General features: G+C 38.2%; 1 protein-coding gene and 1 long non-coding RNA gene across 8 annotated transcripts in view; both read right to left on the reverse strand.

Moving 5' to 3' along the window:
• Nucleotides 1-22,180, reverse strand: part of LOC120304986 (prostatic acid phosphatase-like) — a 117,481-nt gene that overhangs the window by 9,875 nt on the left and 85,426 nt on the right. For 5 of the 7 annotated variants that reach the window (XM_039336207.1, XM_039336209.1, XM_039336206.1 and 2 more), the window contains 5 exons: nt 18,819-18,914; nt 6,305-6,391; nt 5,288-5,440; nt 4,138-4,236; nt 2,014-2,118 (listed from right to left, as the gene is read on the reverse strand). In XM_039336207.1, the coding sequence (XP_039192141.1) occupies nt 2,014-2,118; nt 4,138-4,236; nt 5,288-5,440; nt 6,305-6,391; nt 18,819-18,914 (540 nt within the window). Of the gene's footprint in view, nt 1-2,013; nt 2,119-4,137; nt 4,237-5,287; nt 5,441-6,304; nt 6,392-15,238; nt 15,493-18,818; nt 18,915-22,180 lie in introns of those variants that run through there. The other 2 variants (XM_039336210.1, XM_039336211.1) reach the window with 2 other exon arrangements.
• Nucleotides 7,547-15,162, reverse strand: LOC120304987. Its single transcript, XR_005555887.1, has 3 exons — nt 15,026-15,162; nt 14,688-14,689; nt 7,547-7,559 (listed from the first exon to the last, which is right to left on the reverse strand). It is a non-coding gene; the product is annotated as an uncharacterized LOC120304987 (long non-coding RNA).

Consider the following 22,180-nt stretch of genomic DNA (forward strand, 5'->3'; position numbering starts at 1 on the left):
CACAAAACTATGATTTAGTTAATCATGGTTTAACAAACTACAAATGGCTTGGCTCGTATAATAGCATGTTAAGTTATAGACTATAGTTTAAAAAAACAATTGCTGGATATTGCACTGCAAAACTTTGTCAAACAAACCAAACCACACTTTAGTGTAATGTGTTAATAGATCAGGATCAGGATCAATCTCATGTTTAGAAGGAACCTCAGTTATTTACAGATAGTAAATTGATTTACAACAGTTCATTTAGTGACTGTTTGAATTTGCAATGGTATTGAAAATGAGTTATAATCATTTTTCACACGACTGTTGCAGCATCCCCATGGTCACAGGATCAAAATTCAGATTCTTGGCAACTGATTCAAATTTATGACAGTTACAATGTCCCAGAGTCATGTGATCACCTTTTCAGAAGATAATCAATATTCTGATAAGCAAAGCCAGATTCACTTAACAATCATGTTACTAATTTAACAACTGCAGTGATTCAATTAACAATTGTGACAAGAAAGGTCATAAAGGGGGCAATACTCACTTAATAACTGTCTCACTTATCATCAAAAATTTTGGGCTCAGTTGTAATTGTAATTTGAAGATTATCTATATTCTGGAGTCTAAAACAGAACAGGATGTTTCTAAAATCTGAAATGCTCTTTTATTTAGCCAAAAAACATAGTTGCCTGGTTTTGACAGATAACATTGTCATCTGATCATCTTTTAAATTTCTCCTGTCTCCCTAGCTCTGGAATTTGTTTTCTGTTTTTGACAGAATGCCAGCAGCCCCGATAGGAAATCCTAGACTTTGTTTCATTCAATATCTTTACTCACTAAACAAACTGTAGCTTTTGCAAATTAAATTATTAATAAATATCCTATCTTTGGTAATGTTAATTTTCAGGCAATAGAAATTATAGGCAATAAACATCATTGCAAAAAATAGGCAAAATACAGAAGTTTCATGCACAACAGAGTCAGATTAAACGGAGGAACCAGAAAAGTAATTTGAAAATCCTTTGATATTCAGTGAAACATTTCTCATTCTATTCAGGCTACACTAGTATAATTGATGTAACTTTTTTTTGAGTTGTAATACTATTGTATGATTAATTGTATGAGTGAGCATTTGAGAATCTCTGCTTCTTTCTTGTCACAATTATAAAATTATGATCTTAATGCAGAATAAACAACTATGACTCATGGTACTTTTGCTGAACACTAGGATTGCAAATCTGAGTTTTATATTAAGCAAGGAACTTTCATTACTCCTAGTGACATGACAGGAGTTAAAGGACTCTATGAGCCCATCAGTACTAATTCTTATAATGTTAAGCCATGATTTGATATTTAATCAGTACTTCTTCCCTGTGTTCATATCATAGTGATCATATTTCATGAATGATATAATAATGCAAGAATAATATAGAAAATGTAATAATAAGATAATGATGAAAGGAGACATTATGGTTTATAAACTTTGGCTTATGTTTTACCATTATAAAAGATCTATCTTACTAAACCTAAATCTCTCCTAAATCTATTTAATTTGTTTAATTGATTCAAAATTTTACATAGGTAAAATGTGTACAATTTATGACTACATTTCCAAAAGTCTGTTGAATTGCCAAATAGATTTGAAGGCACTTGATTCAATTTGATATGCTAAAACAAGTAAGTAATTCAGTTTAATAGTGTTATAATTGTTCAATTCACTTGAATCAATATCAAAACTCTGCTTGGCTGCATTGCTTAACTTTATCTTTCATCCTACTGATCCATTCAGGCAAACAGGGTAATGAACTACAGTTAATACCTACCTTTCCAATCTATTTTCTCAAATGAAGTAATTGTTATGCCCTTATATTTCATCAGAATATGCCATGATTTCCTAATCCACTATGCTTGATCTTACCACTGCTTCCTATATACATTTAGACATTATTCAATAATTGAAAAAAAATTCTATCTTTTGAAACAGCCTAAGTAGTTGCAATATTAATTTATTAAAAAATATACCTCACAAAATAGTGTATCTTGTACATGCCAGATTTTAAAATTCATGGGATTCTTGAGAACTGAAGCATTATAACCTGAATAGTAAGCCATTGTTTTGATGAATTTCTGAAAAGAGATAAGAACAGCATCCTTAAAAGGTAAAGCAGCACACTAAGATACATGCTCGTGCAGGTTGTTGATATGATATACAGGACTACAACAGGATTGTATACAAGTATATTCAGATCAGGTTATAGTCCTTGGAACTAAATAAGCTAATCACTTGCAGGGCTGAAATTGTATATTATCTAAAACAGTCTTTTCCAACAGAATGCCTTTCAGCTGAGCTGAACTGAACCTCAACTCCCATAATACTTAGCTAAAAGCAAGTCAAATTTGGAATTATGTGACTGCAAGGCTAAGGTATCTGGGTGGCATTAGGTTGGAAAAACCTGCTGTAGTCCAACATTATTGCCTAGGTTAATTGTTAAAAGTTGAGATATGAATAATCATTGCATTCCTCTTCCTGTCCTCTTTTCTAAGCAAAGTTTAAAGCATTGTTTAAGAACCTAACCAGTTCTGAATCTATCAACTGTAATTTTCTGTTTCAGACAAATCAAAACGGATTGACACTTCACAATTGATACTTTTGAATTTTGGGCATGAAAGCAAAGATTGGTATAGCATATATAAATTTCCAATAAAATATTTCCTATTAGTCATTTTTAGTGACCTATTGGAAAACTAATGAAAATATCTATCCAATGATAACCCCTTTCTGGCCAATCAAATAGTTGGATGCATTGCATTTGATTTATACTTTAAAATATAAAGTAAAATATAATACGTTAAGGAGATGCACTGTTTCAGATCCAAAGACAAAAGGGTACTTTGGAGCAGGCACTGGCACTACCTTGACTCAATGCTTATTTTCCTGGGAATATGCAACTACCAGACAACCCCAAGAAAATACATAGAAAGTACCAATAGTGTGCATCCCTGCTTTATAGCAGATTTTCAGCTTCTTGGGACTCAAAATGCTGGTCATCCTTCTGTGAGAAGTCAGCCCCCAGAGAAGAAAATATTAAAAGGGCAGAAAAATATATTTCCTCCAAGAGATAGAAAAGCATGCCCAGTTTGCTTAATAGCCCCAGCTCTCCCTCCCCCAAGCTCTGTACAAATGCAGATATAGGAGGGCCCGGCTAGAAGCTTAGGAAGACAAAGACCTAGAATCTGCATACCCCACCTGAGACAGGACATGGTAGGATTAACTCACAAAGGCCAAAGGGCACACCCAAACTCAGGTCAGAATACATGACACAGGAAATAGCCTCAAAGTTCATGTCACAGGAACTCCAAACAAAAGGCTTCAGAGGGTATAAAAATACACTCCCCACATGTGCTTAGCCCTTTTTCTCTCCTTTTTCCTGCCAGAACCATCTTTCTGTCTGGCTCTTCAATAAACTGCAACTTTCTTTCTAAAACAGTCGCCATGTTGTTTATCCCCGGCTTGGATGAATCATGATGAAAACTCTTCTTCCGACACTTCAGTAGGTCAATGTCAGGAAATTATTTTTTTCTCTCTCTTAAACTTAAGTCTTAAGTCTCTTTTCTGATGGAGTAACAGGATGCAGCATTACAATGGAGCATTTTTTCCATGTGTGCATGTGTGCGCATGCATACTATTGAACTAGCACAATCATTATTGGTCCTCTTCTATACAATACATGCTCCGTAAATTTCACACATCTCTGACAATTAAGAAAGCACTTCATCCACAGATGGCATTGGAAGAGACAATCCTCTTTCAGTACAGTTATCCCACACAGTAATGATAATTATTTTTGCTTGCTTACTATAAGCACCAAGACCTTTTTGTTTGATCCTACCAGGTGTGAGAATGACGAGTCACTTTAGGTGGGAACAAAATATAGAAAAGCTACTTAAGTATCTTTCCTCCACACAATGCCTTCCAATAGTGCCCAGGATACCCATTCTGTATGGCAAACATACTTGATAGATGCCCTATTGGAAGAGGTTAAGCAACCTAACTTGCATTGTAACATTCTTCTTTTAGTTGTAAATAATACTTCAACAAGTAATATTTTAAGACAACCTTTATCCTTGTAACTATGTTTTTATTACCTCATATGGTTTAATTTTTTCCTGGAATTCATTTGATGCTACGGTTTTCTTCAAAAGCTCTATGTAGCGTGGACATTGAAAAATTGGATAGCGTAGTTTCTGAAATAAAACAATGAGACTGTAATATGCTGTTACTAATTTTTTCTTCATCTTTAAGGTTTTTTTTTTGATAATTCCTTACACTGGGTTCAGACCTTGCTTCTTTACCATTGCTTTATTGAAAATAAAGAGGCAGTCACTAAATGACTACTATAATCAGTATAATAGTTCAATGCATGTTTCTAGTGCATGAGAATATAACTGTAGATACTTTAAATGGATTGCACTGCATTGCTGGCTATATTACATAAAAATATCAAGTTATAGTTCAAACAACGATAGAGCATGATTAGGCAATTATAATTTTCTGAGTTGCTTTTAACCAAAAACTAAAATGTTCAGTAACAAGAAGCAGACTACAGTAGTTAAGAACAACATGCAAATAAAAATTCTTACACACCAATGATTTTGGAGATTTAAGGACATAGGCTAATTTTCCCCTCTGCAGTTAATACCCAAATTTAAAATTTAAAATTCCAGTTCCATACTCGAAGCATACTGTAAGAAATATAAAAATGCACGTTGAATAGTAAATGTATTTAGAAATAAATACTTTGATATTTCAAATATTTATTAATGTTTTTCTATGTTAAAATGCATAGGATTTTATTTAAAATGTCAATGCATATTTAAATATTTTGATATAATGCAGGAATGGAACAGAATATATTTATGAATGGAGACATGCCCAAGATCTGGTTATTTTACATTCAGATATTTAAATATTTAGCAGATCAAATAATATGACCAGGCAGGGGAATTCCTGTGCTATTGGTAGTAGACAACTTGTCCTTTTGTCTTGGCATAAGGAGCTTGAAATCTAACTCCTACTGTTCAAGTCCAATAATGAAACCAATAGCTAGAGTGTTGTAGACTGTGTAGATAAACTTGGAAAGAGGGCTTGTAACTGTCTACTGTTTACTAGGAAAACTTTGAGTTGATTATAAACCTCATTTGTTTGGAGAGATAGGTGTGTTAAATTGAAAATGTCTGCATGACAGAAAAAATGCCTAAAAAACCAGGAAGAACAGTTTATATTACTGATACTCACTGGACTGCTTGCCTTTGGGACGACATGTACTGGGACTGGTTGCCACAGGAGTTCAGGATTCCAAATTTGATCATGAGTAGGAGGGAACAGACCAGCAAGATTTGCTTGGGCGCTCATGATGGTTCGATCAATTTCAGTGCTTTGGATTAAGATCTAAGAGAAATAAAAGACCATTATGTCACAGCAACTTAGTATTTTTTTTCTGAATTTTGCCTGCCCAGCTAGAGAAAAGAAAGTTCAGCCTGAGTATAGTATAGTGTACTGAAGTGGAGAACAACCTGTGGAAACAGAGATGTGGTAGAGTAGATGTGGTAGAAAATAGTGTTTTCTTTTTAGCTAGTCTGCTTCTTTAGTTTTAATATGTATACCTTAATGAGAGGCACTTGGTATTACTAATTTATTTCTTTCACTGAGTATACTTGTTTATATGTACAACGACTATACTTTTGTGAATAGGTGTGCCCTTTTTGGCAGCGTTTTCTGAAAAATTATATGATGAGAACTTAACAGTTCAAATATGTCCCAGAACAGAAAAAAGAACTCTACTTTAAGCAATCTGTTCTTGAAGCTTCCATGAAAGATGAAGCGAGTTGAAACCTCCGTTAAAAATGTCTAAATATTAATGTGATATTTCTTAAAATTTTGAATGAAGACTGAGGAAACCCAGATTCAAATCTACCCTCAACCATAGAAGTGTACGAATGATTTTGCCCAACTTTTCCTAACATGTTGCTGTTGAGGGAAAAATTGGATGATGTCTTAATCTCTCCTGGCGACAGAAATCTGGCAAACAAGCAGACAAGTATATTAAATAGATAAAATATCCAGAAAATTACATTTATCCATCTACAGTTCCTGTAAATTGCTGGCTCTCTGAAGCTATGTCTGTAGGTGTGATAAACATTATATAGGGAACATGTATAATTTATCTGTGGGCATCAAAATTCTGAATTTTTGATGTTTTGAGCTATATATGACTAAAATTGGATAAAACTTTTTTTATGTTTTTGTACTCACCTCCTCTGTTTTGTAACTAGCACTCAGAAAATCTGAATATCTCTTCTTTATATATTGCCCAAGTTCATATTGCTGCTGCATTCCAATCTATGGAAAAGCAATATAGCGATGAGTTACGTACCATGAAAAATCCAATCATAATGCATTTTCCAGTTTGCATGAAGAACTAAGTAATAGCCATATTTTAAGTTTTTACTGGTAATCCTTGATTTATGACTGCAACTGAGGCCAGAATTTATTTTGTTAAGTGAAACAGTTGTTAAGTGAGTTTTGCCCCATTTTACGACTTTTCTTGCCACAGTTGTTAAGTAAATCACTGTAACTGATAAATTAGTAACACGGTTGTTAAATGAATCTAGCTTCTCCATTGACTTTGCTTGTCAAAAGATCACAAAGGTGATCCCAATACAACCATCCTATTTGATCACATGACTTGGGGGGTGCTGCAATGGTCCTAAGTGTGAAAAATAGTCATAAGTCACTTTTTTATTGCCATAGTAATTTCAAACAGCCACTAAAGAAAATGTTGTAATTTATAGAGCTCTTTAAAGCAAGTCAGCCTTGTAACAAAACAGTTTACCGAGATAGTAATATGATCCTTAGTACATCTCTGGATAATTTATTAAAGTTGTGACTACTTTGGATTTTTTACAATCTGATAAAAAATCAATGATATGTATTACTATTCTTTATCTGACAGTACCTCCTCCAGGAATCTACCAATGATTATTTAAAGCTAGTCTGGTCACATAGTCATAATTTCCCCAGAGTGATGTATTTCAGTTTTCAGATTTTATTTTGGACCATAGTATTCCAAACAAAAGTCTTCTACTCTATGGAAAGTAGGTTCTTTATATGTCCCCTTCCACATATAACGGTGGTTTGGAACTGGTCCTGTTTTGGTTGGTTATGTCCCATCAAATTGTTTTCAACTCCAAGCAATCACAAAGATAGATCTTCTTCCATTATAACTTAGGACTTACCCTGTTATTTCAAGTCTCCTAATGGGGTATTCATTCTCACTGTAACTGAGTCCATCCACATTGCTGCTGGACTTCCTCTTCTTTTTCTTTACCTTTTCCAGCTTTACAATCTCTTCCAGAGAGCTGGGATTTTGCTAATGTGTCTGGAGTAGATTAATTTGAGGCTGGTCATTTGTGAGAATTCTAGGCTGATTTGCTCAATGATCCATCAGTTTCTTTTCTTAGAATTCTCATGAGTTTTCTCCAACATTAAAGTTAATGCTCTTCCTATCCTCCCATTTTCCTATTCCTTCTTAAAGTCTCATTTTTGCATCCATGGAGTGTCACAGGACTGCCATGGCTTACATAATTCTAATATTACATCATGGCATGTGAATATCTTTTCTTTCGTGGCTGCTCTACCCAGTCCTACTTTGATGGATGATTCTAAATCTTCATTGTCAATTCTCAGGCTGGTTGTTCTATCTATTATAATTATTTTGATTTATATTTATTTATTGACCCCATTTTTCACAGTTCTCTTTTATTTTCAGTACTAGAGCTTGAAGTATCTTTACCTATTTAGCTATCAGGGTAGTATAATCAGCATGTTTCTTTTTCCAGTTTTAAAACAACACCTACATTTTTCCAATCTAGCTTCTCTTAACACATATTCAGTATAAATGTTAAATAAATGAGGGAAGAATATGCAGTCTTGTTACATTTCTTTGTCAGCCTGGAACCAGCCTATGTCTTGATGTTCTGTCCCTACTATAGCTTCCTGAACCATATGTACATTTCTTATGAGGACAGTGAGATTATCATTTTGGGGATTATCATTTTCCTGAGCTCTTTACATAGCTTAATGTGGTTGACATAATCTAAAGCTTTTCTATAATCGATGAAGCACATAATGACTTCTTTTTTGTGTGTGTTCTTTGGCTTTCTCAATTATCCACTATGAATCAGCAATAATATCTCATGTTCCTTGCCCTTTTCTAAAGTCAACTTGAACATCTGACATCTCTTTTTCTACATAGGAGCTAATCTACGTTCAGTGGTGGGATTCAGCTGGTTCACACCACTTTGGCAAAACCAATAGCTAATTTTTTGTTACTGAGGCCCAGAATGGACTTCCAGAAGTGGCATCCACACAAAGAACTGGTTGTTCACATATCTGAATCCCATCACTGTCTGCATTGGATGATCCTGTGTATTATTTTGCTAGTGTGTGAAGTTAAATCTTCTTTTTTGGTATTGGAATGTAAATTGATCTCTTGCAATTGGTTGGCTACTGTGTTATTCTCCAGTTTTGCTAGCATAAATTGGTTAGAAACTTGACTGATTCAGGTTCTGTTGCTTCTCATATTTCAATGGGTATTCCATGAATTGTTGTACCTTTCTGTCTTTCTAATAACTGGAGTATGATTTTATAGCACTAGTAGTTCTTGAATATCTTTTAAGGCATCTTACATGTTTACATGTCTACTGTATAATATTTCAGCATATTCCTTCCATCTTCCTTTGTTCTGTTTTGAATTGGTTGTGATCTTTTGATTAACATCTTTTAGCATACCAAGCTTTCAAGACTGGATCTTTGATCTTTTGAATAACTTCTCTTGTTTTACCATGCCTGTTTCCATCTACAATATGAATTTTAATGTGGAGAAAAGCAAAGTTTTACATTTAGGCAGGAAAAATCAAAGATGTAAGTACCGATTAGGTGAGACCTGGCTCAAAAAAAAGTAACGGTGAGAGGGACCTTGGAGTCCTAGTGGACGATCACCTGACTATGAACCAGCAGTGTGCAGCAGCAGCCAAAAAAGCAAATATAATCCTAGGTTGTATATACAGAGGCATAGAATCAGGATCACACAAAGTATTAGTACCATTTTATAAAACCCTAGTAAGACCACACCTGGAATACTGCAACCATACTACAAAAAAGATGTTGAGATTTTGGAAAAAGTTCAGAGAAGAGCAATTAAAATGATCAAAGACCTGGAGATTAAAACATATGAAGAAGGGCATAAGAATGGACTAGGTTTGGCTAGTCTAAAAAAAGAAGAAACAGGGGTGACATGACAGCAGTATTCCAGTATTTGAGGGGCTACCACAAAGAAGAGGGCATTAAACTATTATCCAAAGCACCAGCTATTCTATTCTATTCTATTCTATTCTATTCTATTCTATTCTATTCTATTCTATTCTATTCTATTCTATTCTATTCTGTCTTTACAAATGATTCTTATCCCTTCTAACAGCTGTCTGAAACTGTTAAATTCTTTTCTGAGATTTTTTTTCTTGGTTTTTGCTTGTTGGCAATTTATACTACTTGTTTTGTCATCTCTCTCTCTCTCTCTCTCTCTCTCTTATTCTCTTTTCACATTTATTCTTAACAATTTTCTTTAAGTTCATTCTATAATTCCTCTAGTTCTTTATCAATGAAGTTCAAGACTTCAAAGCAATTTTTTATAAAAATATAATTTTATTGAAGACATTTTAATAAAAAAACAATGAAAATTTTACCTTCTGTGTCTCAGTTTATATCATAACTTTTTTCTTTCCATACACTATCCTTTCTAATCCCCAAGCCCATAAATTAGAAATTCATTGTTCTATATTTTCAGCAAGAAATTCTTAGATTGAGTTTTTAGTCAGTTAAATGTATCTTTGATCTTTCTCTAATCAAACAAGTTAATATTGTAATCTCTGCTTATTCTGTCATCTTCAAACCATTTCTCCATTGTGGATATTTCTGAATCTTCCCAATTTTTGCACAATAATTGTTTTGCATCAGTAATCACTTATAAATATAATCTTCCATGGCTTTTTTCTAATTGACTGTCCATTAATCCCAGCAAGAAAACTGTTTATTTAAAATTATTTTAAAATACATATAATGGGTCATTATATGTATTTGAACTTGTTCTAACATTTTTACTGAACACTAGGTGTGATGAATGACCAATCATGGTGACCATATTTCCAACATAAATTTTTATCCATAGGACTCCTTCTCCTTCTCCTTCTCCTTCTCCTTCTCCTCCTCCTCCTCCTCCTCCTCCTCCTCCTCCTCCTCCTCCTCCTCCTCCTCCTCCTCCTCCTCCTCCTCCTCCTCCTCCTCCGCCTCAACTGGTCCATAGTCACCATCTAGCTTATGCTTACACTAAAAAACAAATTTAGGCATAAATTGTATGCTGCCCCACATTTACATATTTAGCTGTTAGACATAAAACCTAATTTCAAAACTAAAGTATAAAAATGAAACTTTTTCATTCATCATATTGGGTGTAAATCCAATATTTTCTTGCACCAGAATAAATGTTTGTGGTTATATCCAATGTTTTCTTGTAACAAAATAGAGGTTTGCAGTTATATTTAAAGTGCTTTCTCTTTATTTCCAAACCTACTGTACTATGCAAAACACTCAAGCAATAGGAGTAGATGAAAGAAGGGAAAAATTGTGCTTTACAATGCTTATTAAAACTCAGGAATAGAATTAGGAATTCCACAGGGAAGTGGGGGGAGGAATGCCTTTTAAGAGACTCCATGATCAAAAACGTTTGGAAAATGTTGATCTAGCCATGTCTTAAAACATAATTACCGGATTTTCCAGCGTATAAGACGACTCGGCGTATAAGACACCCGACTTCGGAGAAAATTTGCATGGTTTAGACAGTCGTCCTATACGCCGGAAAATATGGTAATACTTTTCAAGATGCTCACCAATTCCTTTGTAATATTTTGAGTATCATCTGACCTGTGTGGTTCATTATCTGGCACTATATCATCAATCATTTTATATTTTATCCATGTAGTTTTCTTGGTAAAAATACAGGAATCATTTAACATTGCCTTCTCCTTAACCAAAGTGATATCTGCCTCTGACATCTTCCTAGTCAGGGATCCTCAACTTTGGCAACTTTAAGACTTGTGGACTTCAACTCCCAGAATTCCTCAGCCAGCAAAGCTGGGAGTTGAAGTCCACAAGTCTTAAAGTTGCCAAGGTTGAGAACCCCTATCCTAGATCACATAGAAGCCTGCTTGTTTTAACTGGGCAGATGAGACGACAGAAAGATGGATGGAAAGAGAATTGATAAATGGGTGGACAGACGAAGGACATGAATGGGAAGGTTTTAGAAAAGTTTAAAATTTTCTATTCAGCAACAGGCTCACTGAGCATGTGCAAGAAAACATGAGTACGTGCCTGAAACTAAGTAGAGAATGTCCACATGTAGAGAACAAAAGAATACCCATATATGGTAAGGTAGGAGGTAAGGTAGGATAATTGTGTCGTCTGATAGGTTTGTGACCTGCCACGTCAGGAATAGCTGACGTAGGTGTAGGAGGAGTTAGGGAGGGGTATAACTGCTGTTACGCTTCTGTAGGAGGTGTGGCTTTTCCCTGTAACTCTTGTGAGTGCATGGTTGAGTTCCACCACGCTTTGCAAACTGTTTTCTTTTACTAAACTTGATTTTTGATAATAAAAGAAACTTTATTCTGCTACTCCGAACCTCGTCTCTGAATTTCTTTCAAGGAATTCTACAAACAAATTGGGGGCTCGACCGGGATCCAATCTGCGCTGGGACTCTGAGGGGTCCTCCTTAGGTGCACCCCTTTCCTTTTGAAAGGAGGGGAACCACCCAGAGGACTGCGGAGCTCTTGGAAAACCCGTAAAATTTCAATAAAGACGAGTATTAGGAGAAGGGTGAATAAAGTGCGGAACAGCCTGAAGACAGACCGGGTAACATCTGCGCGCAGACCCTGGTGAGTACTGGTTTGAAAACACCAGAACACAAGAGTCCAGGGCGGTCGGGATAGAGTGTGTGGATGTGAGAACTGGCAACGGGGCCGGGTGGAAGTCCTTTTGAGGGACCTCGGGGAGGTCTGCAGGACGGAGTGAGTGAAGGGGATATTATTGAATATCCGGAGACGGTGACGTGTGGAACTGGAAGGAGTTGCTGGGAGGGACACAGGCGCACATACTCAAGATAGGCTGAGCACCCATAAAAGAAATGGGGGGAAATACAAGGTCGACCAATTCGGGGAAAAAGTGTGTTAAAAGGATCCGTAAGAACCCCAAACTCAAAATCGACCCGAATGGCCCTTTGGGCAAAATATTGGCTGGATGGGGATCCCCGCCCTATAACCGGGAGATTTTGAGGTTGGGGTTGAACAAAGAAGATATGGTCAATTTATGTTGTTTTATTTGGTGGGAGGAATTGGAACCTGGCCCCAACAACAGCCAGAGAAGGAGGAAAGTGTATATTCAGAGAAAGTAAGGCAGAAAGTAAAATGATGGTAGCAACAGTACAGCAAGTGATGAAGCAGGAAAAACCTCCTAGAAGAGAGTTTGGGGATAAGAAGAGTCCCTTTGAGACAAGATATAGGGGGGATGAAAGGAACCAGTATGTTAATGGGAGTAGAGGAAGGGAATTTGGAGGATTTCAAGGTGGATACCAGAATAAGGAGACAACGTGCTTTGGATGTGGAATGAAGGGCCACTTTAAAAAAAAAAAAAAATTGCCCTAAACGCGCGAGAGAACAGCAAGTTTACTCAGTGTGGGAAGAAGAGGATAGTTTTTACTAGGGGAGGGAAAGGAGCTCATTGGCTTTTGAACAGCTCCTTGAAATTATAATAATAGTTATTGATTTGTCAAGAGAAAGTATGAAATAAAATATCCCTATGTGAAAGTGTTTATACAAGCAGTTTGAATGGAAGTGAATGTATGGATATGCTGATCCTGTCTCTCTCTCTCTCTCTCTCTCTCTCTGTGTGAGTGAGTTTCTCCCCCATCTAAACTGCAGGTTTTATTGTTTTAGCAAGTGTTTGCATGAGAAGAGTTCCATGGAGAATGTGTGAGAGAATGTATGGCAAATTCATGTGAAGGAGAGAAAGCTATTCCCCCCCTTCGTTTTCAGCTGGCTGTGTTGCTTTAAGAGTGAGAGACAGAAAGAAAAGGGGGGGGGGCTGCTCATTTTAATTTTTTTTTTTCCGCTTGGAATTCTGCTTGGGGAGGAAGGTGGGGTGGATGTGAAATTTAATACCCATTCTTATAGTAATGAAATATGAGAAGAACTTGAATACACCTATACTGTAGTTTTATTTTTATGTTTTTATGTCTGTGTGCAGGACACACTGATAAAAACATAATATCTAGGAGACCTGAAGGAATGGTAATTCAACCCTTGTTTAAAACGAAGGAGTTGAGAAAATTTTGGGATTATAAATGAGCTATGTTTTGAATAAAGATTTGTATGCAAACAAACTCAAGCAGAGTTGGTGAGCGCTCCTTTGTTGGCTCTTTACTAAGCAATGTGTTTGTAAATACGGATAAAAGAAATGGCTAGGGGAGGGATAATTGATACTTTTCTATGGTTAATATATGGTTGGTTATATGATATGTAGACAAATACATAAAATGCTCTATAACATCTAATGGTGAGGCTATTTCAATGCATTCAAGTTGATTTTAAATTATCTCAAGTAGGAAATTCCACAATATGAAAACTAATGACATGTTTATAAAGAATTAGATACTGGGGCTGTTTTCTGCTTTGTCTTATCTCAGGAAACAAGGCTTGCTGATCTAAACACCCCCTTTGAAATTTCCTGTCCACAAGTTTGAGGTGGGACAGTGGATCCTGATCCGAACGTGAAAGGAGGAAAAACTGCAACCTAAGTGGGAAGGACCATTCCAGTGTTGCTGACCTCTGAAACCGCAGTCTGGACGAAAGAAAAAGGGTGGACCCACTACACACGAGTGAAGGGACCAGTAGCTGAACCAAAAGAACAGTGGACCTGTGTTCCAAATCCAGAACCTTTAAAGCGACAGTAATCGAATGTCCAAACCAGATCTATGACTGGAGAACGATATAGGAGAGCAACAAAAACAGAAGGATGTGAAGCCTGCATTACGAATGCCACCAAAGGAAACGCAGTAATTAAAACCTTGGTATATTATACCCCAGCACCTAGGGGATGTATATTTCAATCTATGTGTCAATTAAATAACACACAATATTCAGTTTGTAAGGGAGAAGACAAGAAGATACAATGTTATGATCCATCAATGCCAACATATTTCAATTTTAGTATATATGTAGGTCTAGCTAAAACAGGAGCAAGACAGAGACCTGAAAATGAATGGAAAGATTAAAACTATGTTAACGAAATTATATTTGGAAACAGGAATGAATTGGATGAAAACTTTGCCTATAGCCCTGTTTAGAATAAGAACACAACCTAGGAGGGATGTTGGGATTTCACCTTATGAGATGTTATTTGGCATGCCACTAAGAAATGCTGGTATACAAATGGGGAATCTACCTAGTAAAGATAAGGGACTGATTCAATACTTGCAAATACTGTCCCAGACTTTTGATTCTTTCAGAAAAACTGGCTATTTGATACAAACTCCTCCTCTAAGCTTCAAAGTCCACTCCATAGAAGTCGGAGACCAAGTGTGGATAAAGACGTGGAAAGATGATTCCCTCAAACCGAAGTGGGATGGACCGTTCTTGGTGTTATTGACCACAGATACTGCCATTCGGACACAAGAAAAGGGTTGGACTCATTATACCCGAGTAAAGAAGGCTAATCTTGAGGAGTCGGAGACATGGAAAGCATTTCAAAAAGAACCATTGAAACTGGTGTTAAAAAGACAATGACTTATATCCTTTTGAATATAACAATAGTGGCGATTGGGGGAGAATTATGGATTGAGCCGCCTAGAATCTTTGAACCTAATGGAACTTGGACACGAATTCGGTGTTATAATGACAAAGAGAGTGAACACTGTCCCATGAATTGGATCTTTGAACCCAAAATTTGGTGGTGTGAATCTAAGTTGCAACCAAACTGGCAGCAAGTAGGTCAGGAGAAAAGCTGGGTAACGCAAAATAAAGGGGGTAAGTGTCAAAATACTCTATATTTACAAGTAACCAGGGAGACTATAGGTAAATATACCTGTACCATGTGGGAAGGGAAAACATATTTGACTAGTCACTCTTTAGTGGCTTCTCCAGACTCGTTTGAATTTCCTCCTATTCCCTTGTGGATATGGACAGCTTCGGCTATGAGGAGACACTTTCTGCGGAGAGAAAAGAGAGCAACTAGTACTATTATCTGTCTAAAAGGTGGGGGACATCAAAAGGGAGAGTTCCAATACTGGAAAACTACTCAATATGGATGTAATCTGACTCTGGAAGTAACACCAAGGCAAACCCAGAGAGATCCAGCTTGGACTTGTAAAAATCAAAGTAGAGAGTGGATGAGTGGAATTACCCAGATGTGTGAAAATGCAACCAGGGGAGACCCAAGGTGCCATTGGATAGGGAAGGCCTTGTGGTACAGTGGTTGTGGCACAGAAGGGGAAAGCACTGATTATCTCTACTTTCTATGTAACAATACTAGGAGTCAGTATTTACAACCTGAATGGGAAGGGCTGTGTGAAGTATTATGGGAAGAACTTGTTCAGACTCATCAGCCTGTCCATTCCTTATCCCTCCTGTTAGAAAGATGAGAACTACTGTTACTACAAAACAGACCACAACGAAGTTCGGACCCTGCCAAGAGTGCACAGAATGTATTAAAAAGACTAAGCAAGGGAATATAGTTACTAGTACCTTATTATATCACACTCTAAGACCAGAGTGTAATGCTACTAAAGTGCAACCTTGTGTGTGTAATCAAACTCAATATTTTAGGTGTTATACAGCCCAAGGGATGCAGTGCTATGAACCAAAAGCAGTAGGTCCAATTACTGCTAACATTTATGTATATGGATATAAAGGGGGAGTTACTGGAACAGAAGGGTTATTTGCTATAGCCCAAACTAAGGGAGGATACGTTGCCCACAATACCACAAGAGGAAATACCAAGCTGTCTGTGTATTTTGACACTTGTAAAGCTATAAGGATAGGACAAGGACATGATAATAGACATGGAATGAAGTGTGGTAACTTTAAGTGGGAAAAAGATTATATGAGGGAAGAAAAATATTTATTCCAAGTTGCTATGCCCGCTGCGAATACAGGCCAGGTGGCTTTTGCTCCAAGTCACACTTATTGGTATACCACTAAGACCCCTTGGGAATGGAGGAAAGGACCCCAGGGGTTCAACTTGTCTATGGCCTCAGTATCAACAGATTGTAAGCCAGAACAGTGTACACGGATTTGCTTACAAATCAAGGCATCTGAAACCCCCTCTACTAATTTTTATTATTTTGGTATTGGAATAAGTGGAAGAGGAAGAGATCCATATGGGTTTATTATAGTAAAAGTGAGCTCAACAAAGTTAACTTCAGAACCAGTAAAAGTATATTGGGAATATCAGGAAGAGATTGCAAAATTTAATAGTCTCCCTGTTCCACCAAAGGCTAAAAATATGTTTATCGCTTTAGCCCAAGAGGTTGCTCAGAAGTTAATGCTGAAAAATTGCTTTGTGTGTGGGGGAACCAATATGGGAGATGAATGGCCATGGCATGCTAGAGAGGCTAATTATACTGAAATTGAAAAATGGAAAGGAAATTTCACTTACCAGAACACCTATAATGAAACTTGGAGGATGTCCATTAACCTGGTGGGCAATATATGTTACTCGAGGAGTAACCATAGTGGGAGAACTAAACCTATGGGGTTCATGCGCTGTTTGAATACCTGGGAAAACAATACTTGGATATCACAAACGAATCAAAGTGTCCCTAACAACTCTTTATCTTTAATTCCCGAGCTTGCCTTCCTAAAAGATCCTGAAAACGATACCCTCCTCTGGACCACTCCTGATGGGTTATATTGGATCTGCGGAGCGTTTGCATATAATATTCTCCCTGCTGGATGGTTTGGGTCTTGTATTCTGGGTGCTATACAACCCTCTTTCTTCCTCTTGCCATTACAAAGAAGACAATTATTGGGTGTCCCTGCCTATGAACATGTGGGAAACCTGGTAAGGCGGTCTGTGGCTAAAGTGGGAGAAGGGTTAAAAATTGGGAATTGGAAAGATGATGAATGGCCACCCGAACGAATAATTGCTTATTATGATCCAGCTACTTGGGCCCAAGATGGAAGTTGGGGGTATAGGACCCCAATTTATATGTTAAACAGAATTATCCGATTACAAGCAGTAGTAGAAATTATAACCAATAGAACAGCTGAGGCTTTAACTAAGTTGGCTAAAGAAAGTGTTTTGTCCAGAACATATATTATGCAGAATCGCTTGGCTTTAGATTATTTGTTGGCTAAGGAAGGAGGTGTCTGTGGAAAATTTAATTTAACAAATTGCTGTATACAAATTGATGATTCAGGCATGGTAATTAATCAGATAACGAAAGACATGGTTAGGATTGCACATGTACCTGTACAAACTTGGACAGGGATATTGGATGATGAAGGGTTCCTAGGAGGAATATTCAGAAATTGGAAACAGGCTCTGTTTATGGTATGTATTATATTCATTGGGATGATGATGTTACCTTGTCTGATTCCAGTTATAAAGAACCTAGTGAACAGTTCAGTCCACGGTATATTACAAGCCCAACAAAATGCTAAGTCCATAATGGTATTAAAAGAAATTGGGGATCAAATCCAGTTGTTAGAGAGTATGAATACTTTGCATCAAATGAAAACTACCAAGGAAGAAACTAGTAGGTTAAATGAAATAAAAGAAAATATTAAACTAGTGACCAAATAAGAAATGGGGGAATTGAATGGGAAGGTTTTAGAAAAGTTTAAAATTTTCTATTCAGCAACAGGCTCACTGAGCATGTGCAAGAAAACATGAGTACGTGCCTGAAACTAAGTAGAGAATGTCCACATGTAGAGAACAAAAGAATACCCATATATGGTAAGGTAGGAGGTAAGGTAGGATAATTGTGTCGTCTGATAGGTTTGTGACCTGCCACGTCAGGAATAGCTGACGTAGGTGTAGGAGGAGTTAGGGAGGGGTATAACTGCTGTTACGCTTCTGTAGGAGGTGTGGCTTTTCCCTGTAACTCTTGTGAGTGCATGGTTGAGTTCCACCACGCTTTGCAAACCGTTTTCTTTTACTAAACTTGATTTTTGATAATAAAAGAAACTTTATTCTGCTACTCCGAACCTCGTCTCTGAATTTCTTTCAAGGAATTCTACAAACAGACAGATTACTTTTTTATGGAATTAGGCTGTATTGTCTAGGCCCAGAATCCTAATTCTTTTCTCTTGGATGATTAAAAAGGTTAGATTTCTGTTAGTCTCAGGATTAATTAATTTTGGGCTAGTTCTTTACAACATACTTTTCATTAACCTGAGATTAAATTTTGAAAATATGAATTTATGTTCTAAAAAAACCCCTCTGAATTATGTACTAGTTCTTTTCACTTTGAACAAACTGTAACAGAACAAGGAGGGATTATAAGGCTGAGCAGGGATTATAAGAGTTACACCATGTAAAAATACAGTACTGGACAAGGTTTTGTGCTATTACATGTCAATAAATAAAAGTTCATTATAAGTCATATACCTTTATTACATGTATTGTTTACTGTTTTTGCTATTATAGAAAACCAACAAACCTTAGTCAGTTGCCCAAATCCCTGTGGCCATTCACTTTCATGGTGTAAGCCATTGGGATAGTTTTCAATGGGACTTCTGTCTCCATGTCGATAAATCTAGGAAGAAAGATTATAAGACTGTATCACCTTTTTTTCATTATAAGCCTTTTGATATATTTTTAACTCTCTCTCTCTCTCTCTCTCTCTCTCTCTCACACACACACACACACACACACACACACACACACATACACACACACACACACACAGAGAGAGAGAGAGAGAGAGAGAGAGAGAGAGAGAGAGATTAACCCTATTAAGGGTCGAAAAAATTTCCAGAAGCCACGCTCTGTAGACTTTCTCCACCTTGTTTTAGATTAACATAATGTAAATGTTATTTTATGTTACATTAACCTATTATAAATAAGCATAAACATTAGCAAGTATTGTGGGCCCAAATGGCAAAGGAAGGCTCAAGACCATATTGGTTGGAAACATGCAGAAGAGGCCTTCATCCTGCAGTGAATAGGCAATGGCTAGGATAGGGGTAGGCAACCTTGGCTCTTTTATGACTCGTGGACTTCAACTCCCAGAATTCCCGAGCCAGCCATAAAAGATCCAAGTCATAAAAGAGCCAAGGTTGCCTAACCCTGGATGATGATGAATACAAATGATAAAAAAAATGAAGAAACATTTAAACAAGCATGCATGTGAAACTTATTAAATATCATTCATAAATAATTTCAACACAATGTATACGTAAGAAAAAGATAGCCAAATGCCTGACAAATATCAAAATAATTTTAGAATCCTTCACTATGGAATCTATAATCTATATATCCTTTCTTACAGTAGGAATTTTTAACTGCTTTTATTTTTAACTAATAATAATTGTGTATTAACCCAATTTCGTAAGTACTGTTATAAAATAGTTAACTAAAATGTTCAATTCAAATCCTTAACTGTCTATTGTATGTATTGCAAGCCTGTGTTTTAGCCTGGAATGTATGCTTTAAACCAGTGGTTCTCAACCTTCCTAATGCCATGACCTCTGCGGGCAGGGGCAGGAGGAGGAGCGGGGTTTTCTCTCTCTCTCTCTCTCTCTCTCTCTCTCTCTCTCCCTCTCTCTCTCTCTCTCTCTCTCTCTCTCACACACACACACACACACACACTTTTTCTTTTTCTCTCTCTGTCGTGCACACTCTGCCTTCTCTCTTGTGGCTGGAGTACTGCCAGGCAGGCTGAGGGTGCATGCGGGCCGTCATCCAGCAACCGCCTTGGCCCGTGAGTGCCGTGCATGCATGGCGCCCTCCTTGCGCCGGCCGAGGCGAAGCTGGCGAGGTGGTGCTGCCTGCGATTTCATCATGCAGAGGACTGCACCTCCCCCTCGGCCTGCCTGCCCGCCCGCCCCTGCCCGTGCCGCTCCCTGCCGCGGCGCTTCTGTGTCGTGATCAGCCGCCTCAGCAGCAGCAGCAGCAGCAACAGCAGGAACCGCAGCGCCCGCCTCCTTGCCACTCTCTTGCCCTGCGCCTCGCTCCATGCGGTCCACCCCTCCTCCTCCGCCAGCACCCAGCCTCTCTGCCCAACCCTGCCGGACCCTGGCTTCGGCACCAGCATGGACAGACCCACCTGGAGACGGATAGAGAAGCAGTGTCTTGGTTACTAAGACCATTGGAAATTTGTCTTTTCCGATGGTCTTAGGCGACCCCTGTGAAAGGGTCATTCGACCCCCAAAGGGATTGCAACCCACAGGTTGAGAACCGCTGCTTTAAACTCATTGGCTGCCACCTAGTGTCAGTCCATATAAATATGAGTCAAGTGGCTGCTAGAGCCACTTCTGTGTGGATTGAATGAACAAGCTGTTATTTTCACTCCTGTGTCTTCATTGCCTCACCCTTCCCAGTTTACAACAGTGGCGACAAGGATGGGATTATGCTGCTAAGGAAGAAAGAGCTAGAGGACTAAGAGCTAAGAGTCACTAAGGGGTAAAACAAGGCATCAGCACCATGGTAGGAACAGCATTCCCCACTTGTGCCTGTCTGCAAGCTATACTGGAAGCATCACTATCCTAAGGGATCTGTCCCTAGGATTCGCACAGAAGCCCTTAGCAGCATAAGGCATTGAGAGATGCAGTAACAGCCAACTATGGCCAAAGTTGGCAAGCTATCTGAATTCAATGTATCGCACCCAGAACAATGGAGTTCTTATGTCTCCAGGGTCAAAAACTACCTGAGAGTGAACCAGGTCAGGGAAGATGGTCTTAAAGCTCCCACCTTGCTGTGTGTATGCAGTCAAGCAATTTTTGACATAGCAGAGAATCTAGTCTCTCCTGTTACTTTGGAGTCAGTTACCTTCGCTGACTTGAAAAGAAGACTTAAAGAACACTTTGAACAAAGACTGTCCATCATTGCATGGAGACATGCGTTCGAGCAGAGAGAACAGCAGCCTGGGGAGTCTGCTGCTGAATTTGTGGCTGCCATGCAACAGGCATTCAGACTCTGCAAATTTCCAAATTTAGAAGATCAGCTCAGAGACCGACTGGTATGTGGCCTGAGAAACAGAGACTTACAGCAGATGCTGTTTGCAAAGGAGACCTTGACGTTCCAGGACGCCTTGAAAGAAGCGATGGCAGAAGAGGCCACAGGGGGAGCAATCAAGGCTTTATGACCCTCAAAGAATTCCTCCAGCCAGATAGCCGTGCATCACGAAGACTCAGAGAGACCAGATGACCCAGACGAGGATATTGAGATCGACCGGGTGCAGAAGCTTCCAGGAAGAAGGCAGCAGCCACTTGACAAGGCAGCCTTCTTCCCTAGCTGTCCGGGTTGCAGAGAATGGCACCAGTGCTCAGAATGCAGGTTTCATACAGCTGGGTGCCGAGCATGTGGCAAACAGGGCCACATCGCTATCATCTGTAAAGGTCACCAGAGGGAATCTCCACCCAAAGACTTTCCCAGGAGAGGTAATGGGGCCCCAGAGCAAAACAGAGTAGGATATTGCTCTGGAAGGAGAAGCAGAACAGAAGCCCATCGCCCCCTCAAAGAAAAGATTAGACTCACGGTCAGGCTCCAAGGAGTTCCATATTCAATGGAACTGGACACTGGGTCAGCTGTGTCTATAATTTCCTACAAAACTTTTAATTACGTCTGCAGACATGGCGGGAAATGAGTCAGACTCAAGCTGTCAAATCTAGTGTTTACAGTTTTTCAAAATTCCCGTGTAGCGGTTAAAGGCGAACCTATGTTAAAAGTAAAGTTCAAAGAGTTTGAGAGTCCCCTCAACATTGTGATAGTCGAAGGCCAGCGCACAAGCCTGATTGGCCTAGACTGGTTCGATGCCCTGGGCATCCATGTGACTGGCATCAACAGAACCCAAACAGTGGC

Source organism: Crotalus tigris, unplaced genomic scaffold (genome assembly GCF_016545835.1).
Source record: "Crotalus tigris isolate CLP2741 ecotype Arizona unplaced genomic scaffold, ASM1654583v1 scf7180000017666.27876245, whole genome shotgun sequence".
In the NCBI taxonomy this organism is placed as follows: Eukaryota; Metazoa; Chordata; class Lepidosauria; order Squamata; family Viperidae; genus Crotalus; species Crotalus tigris.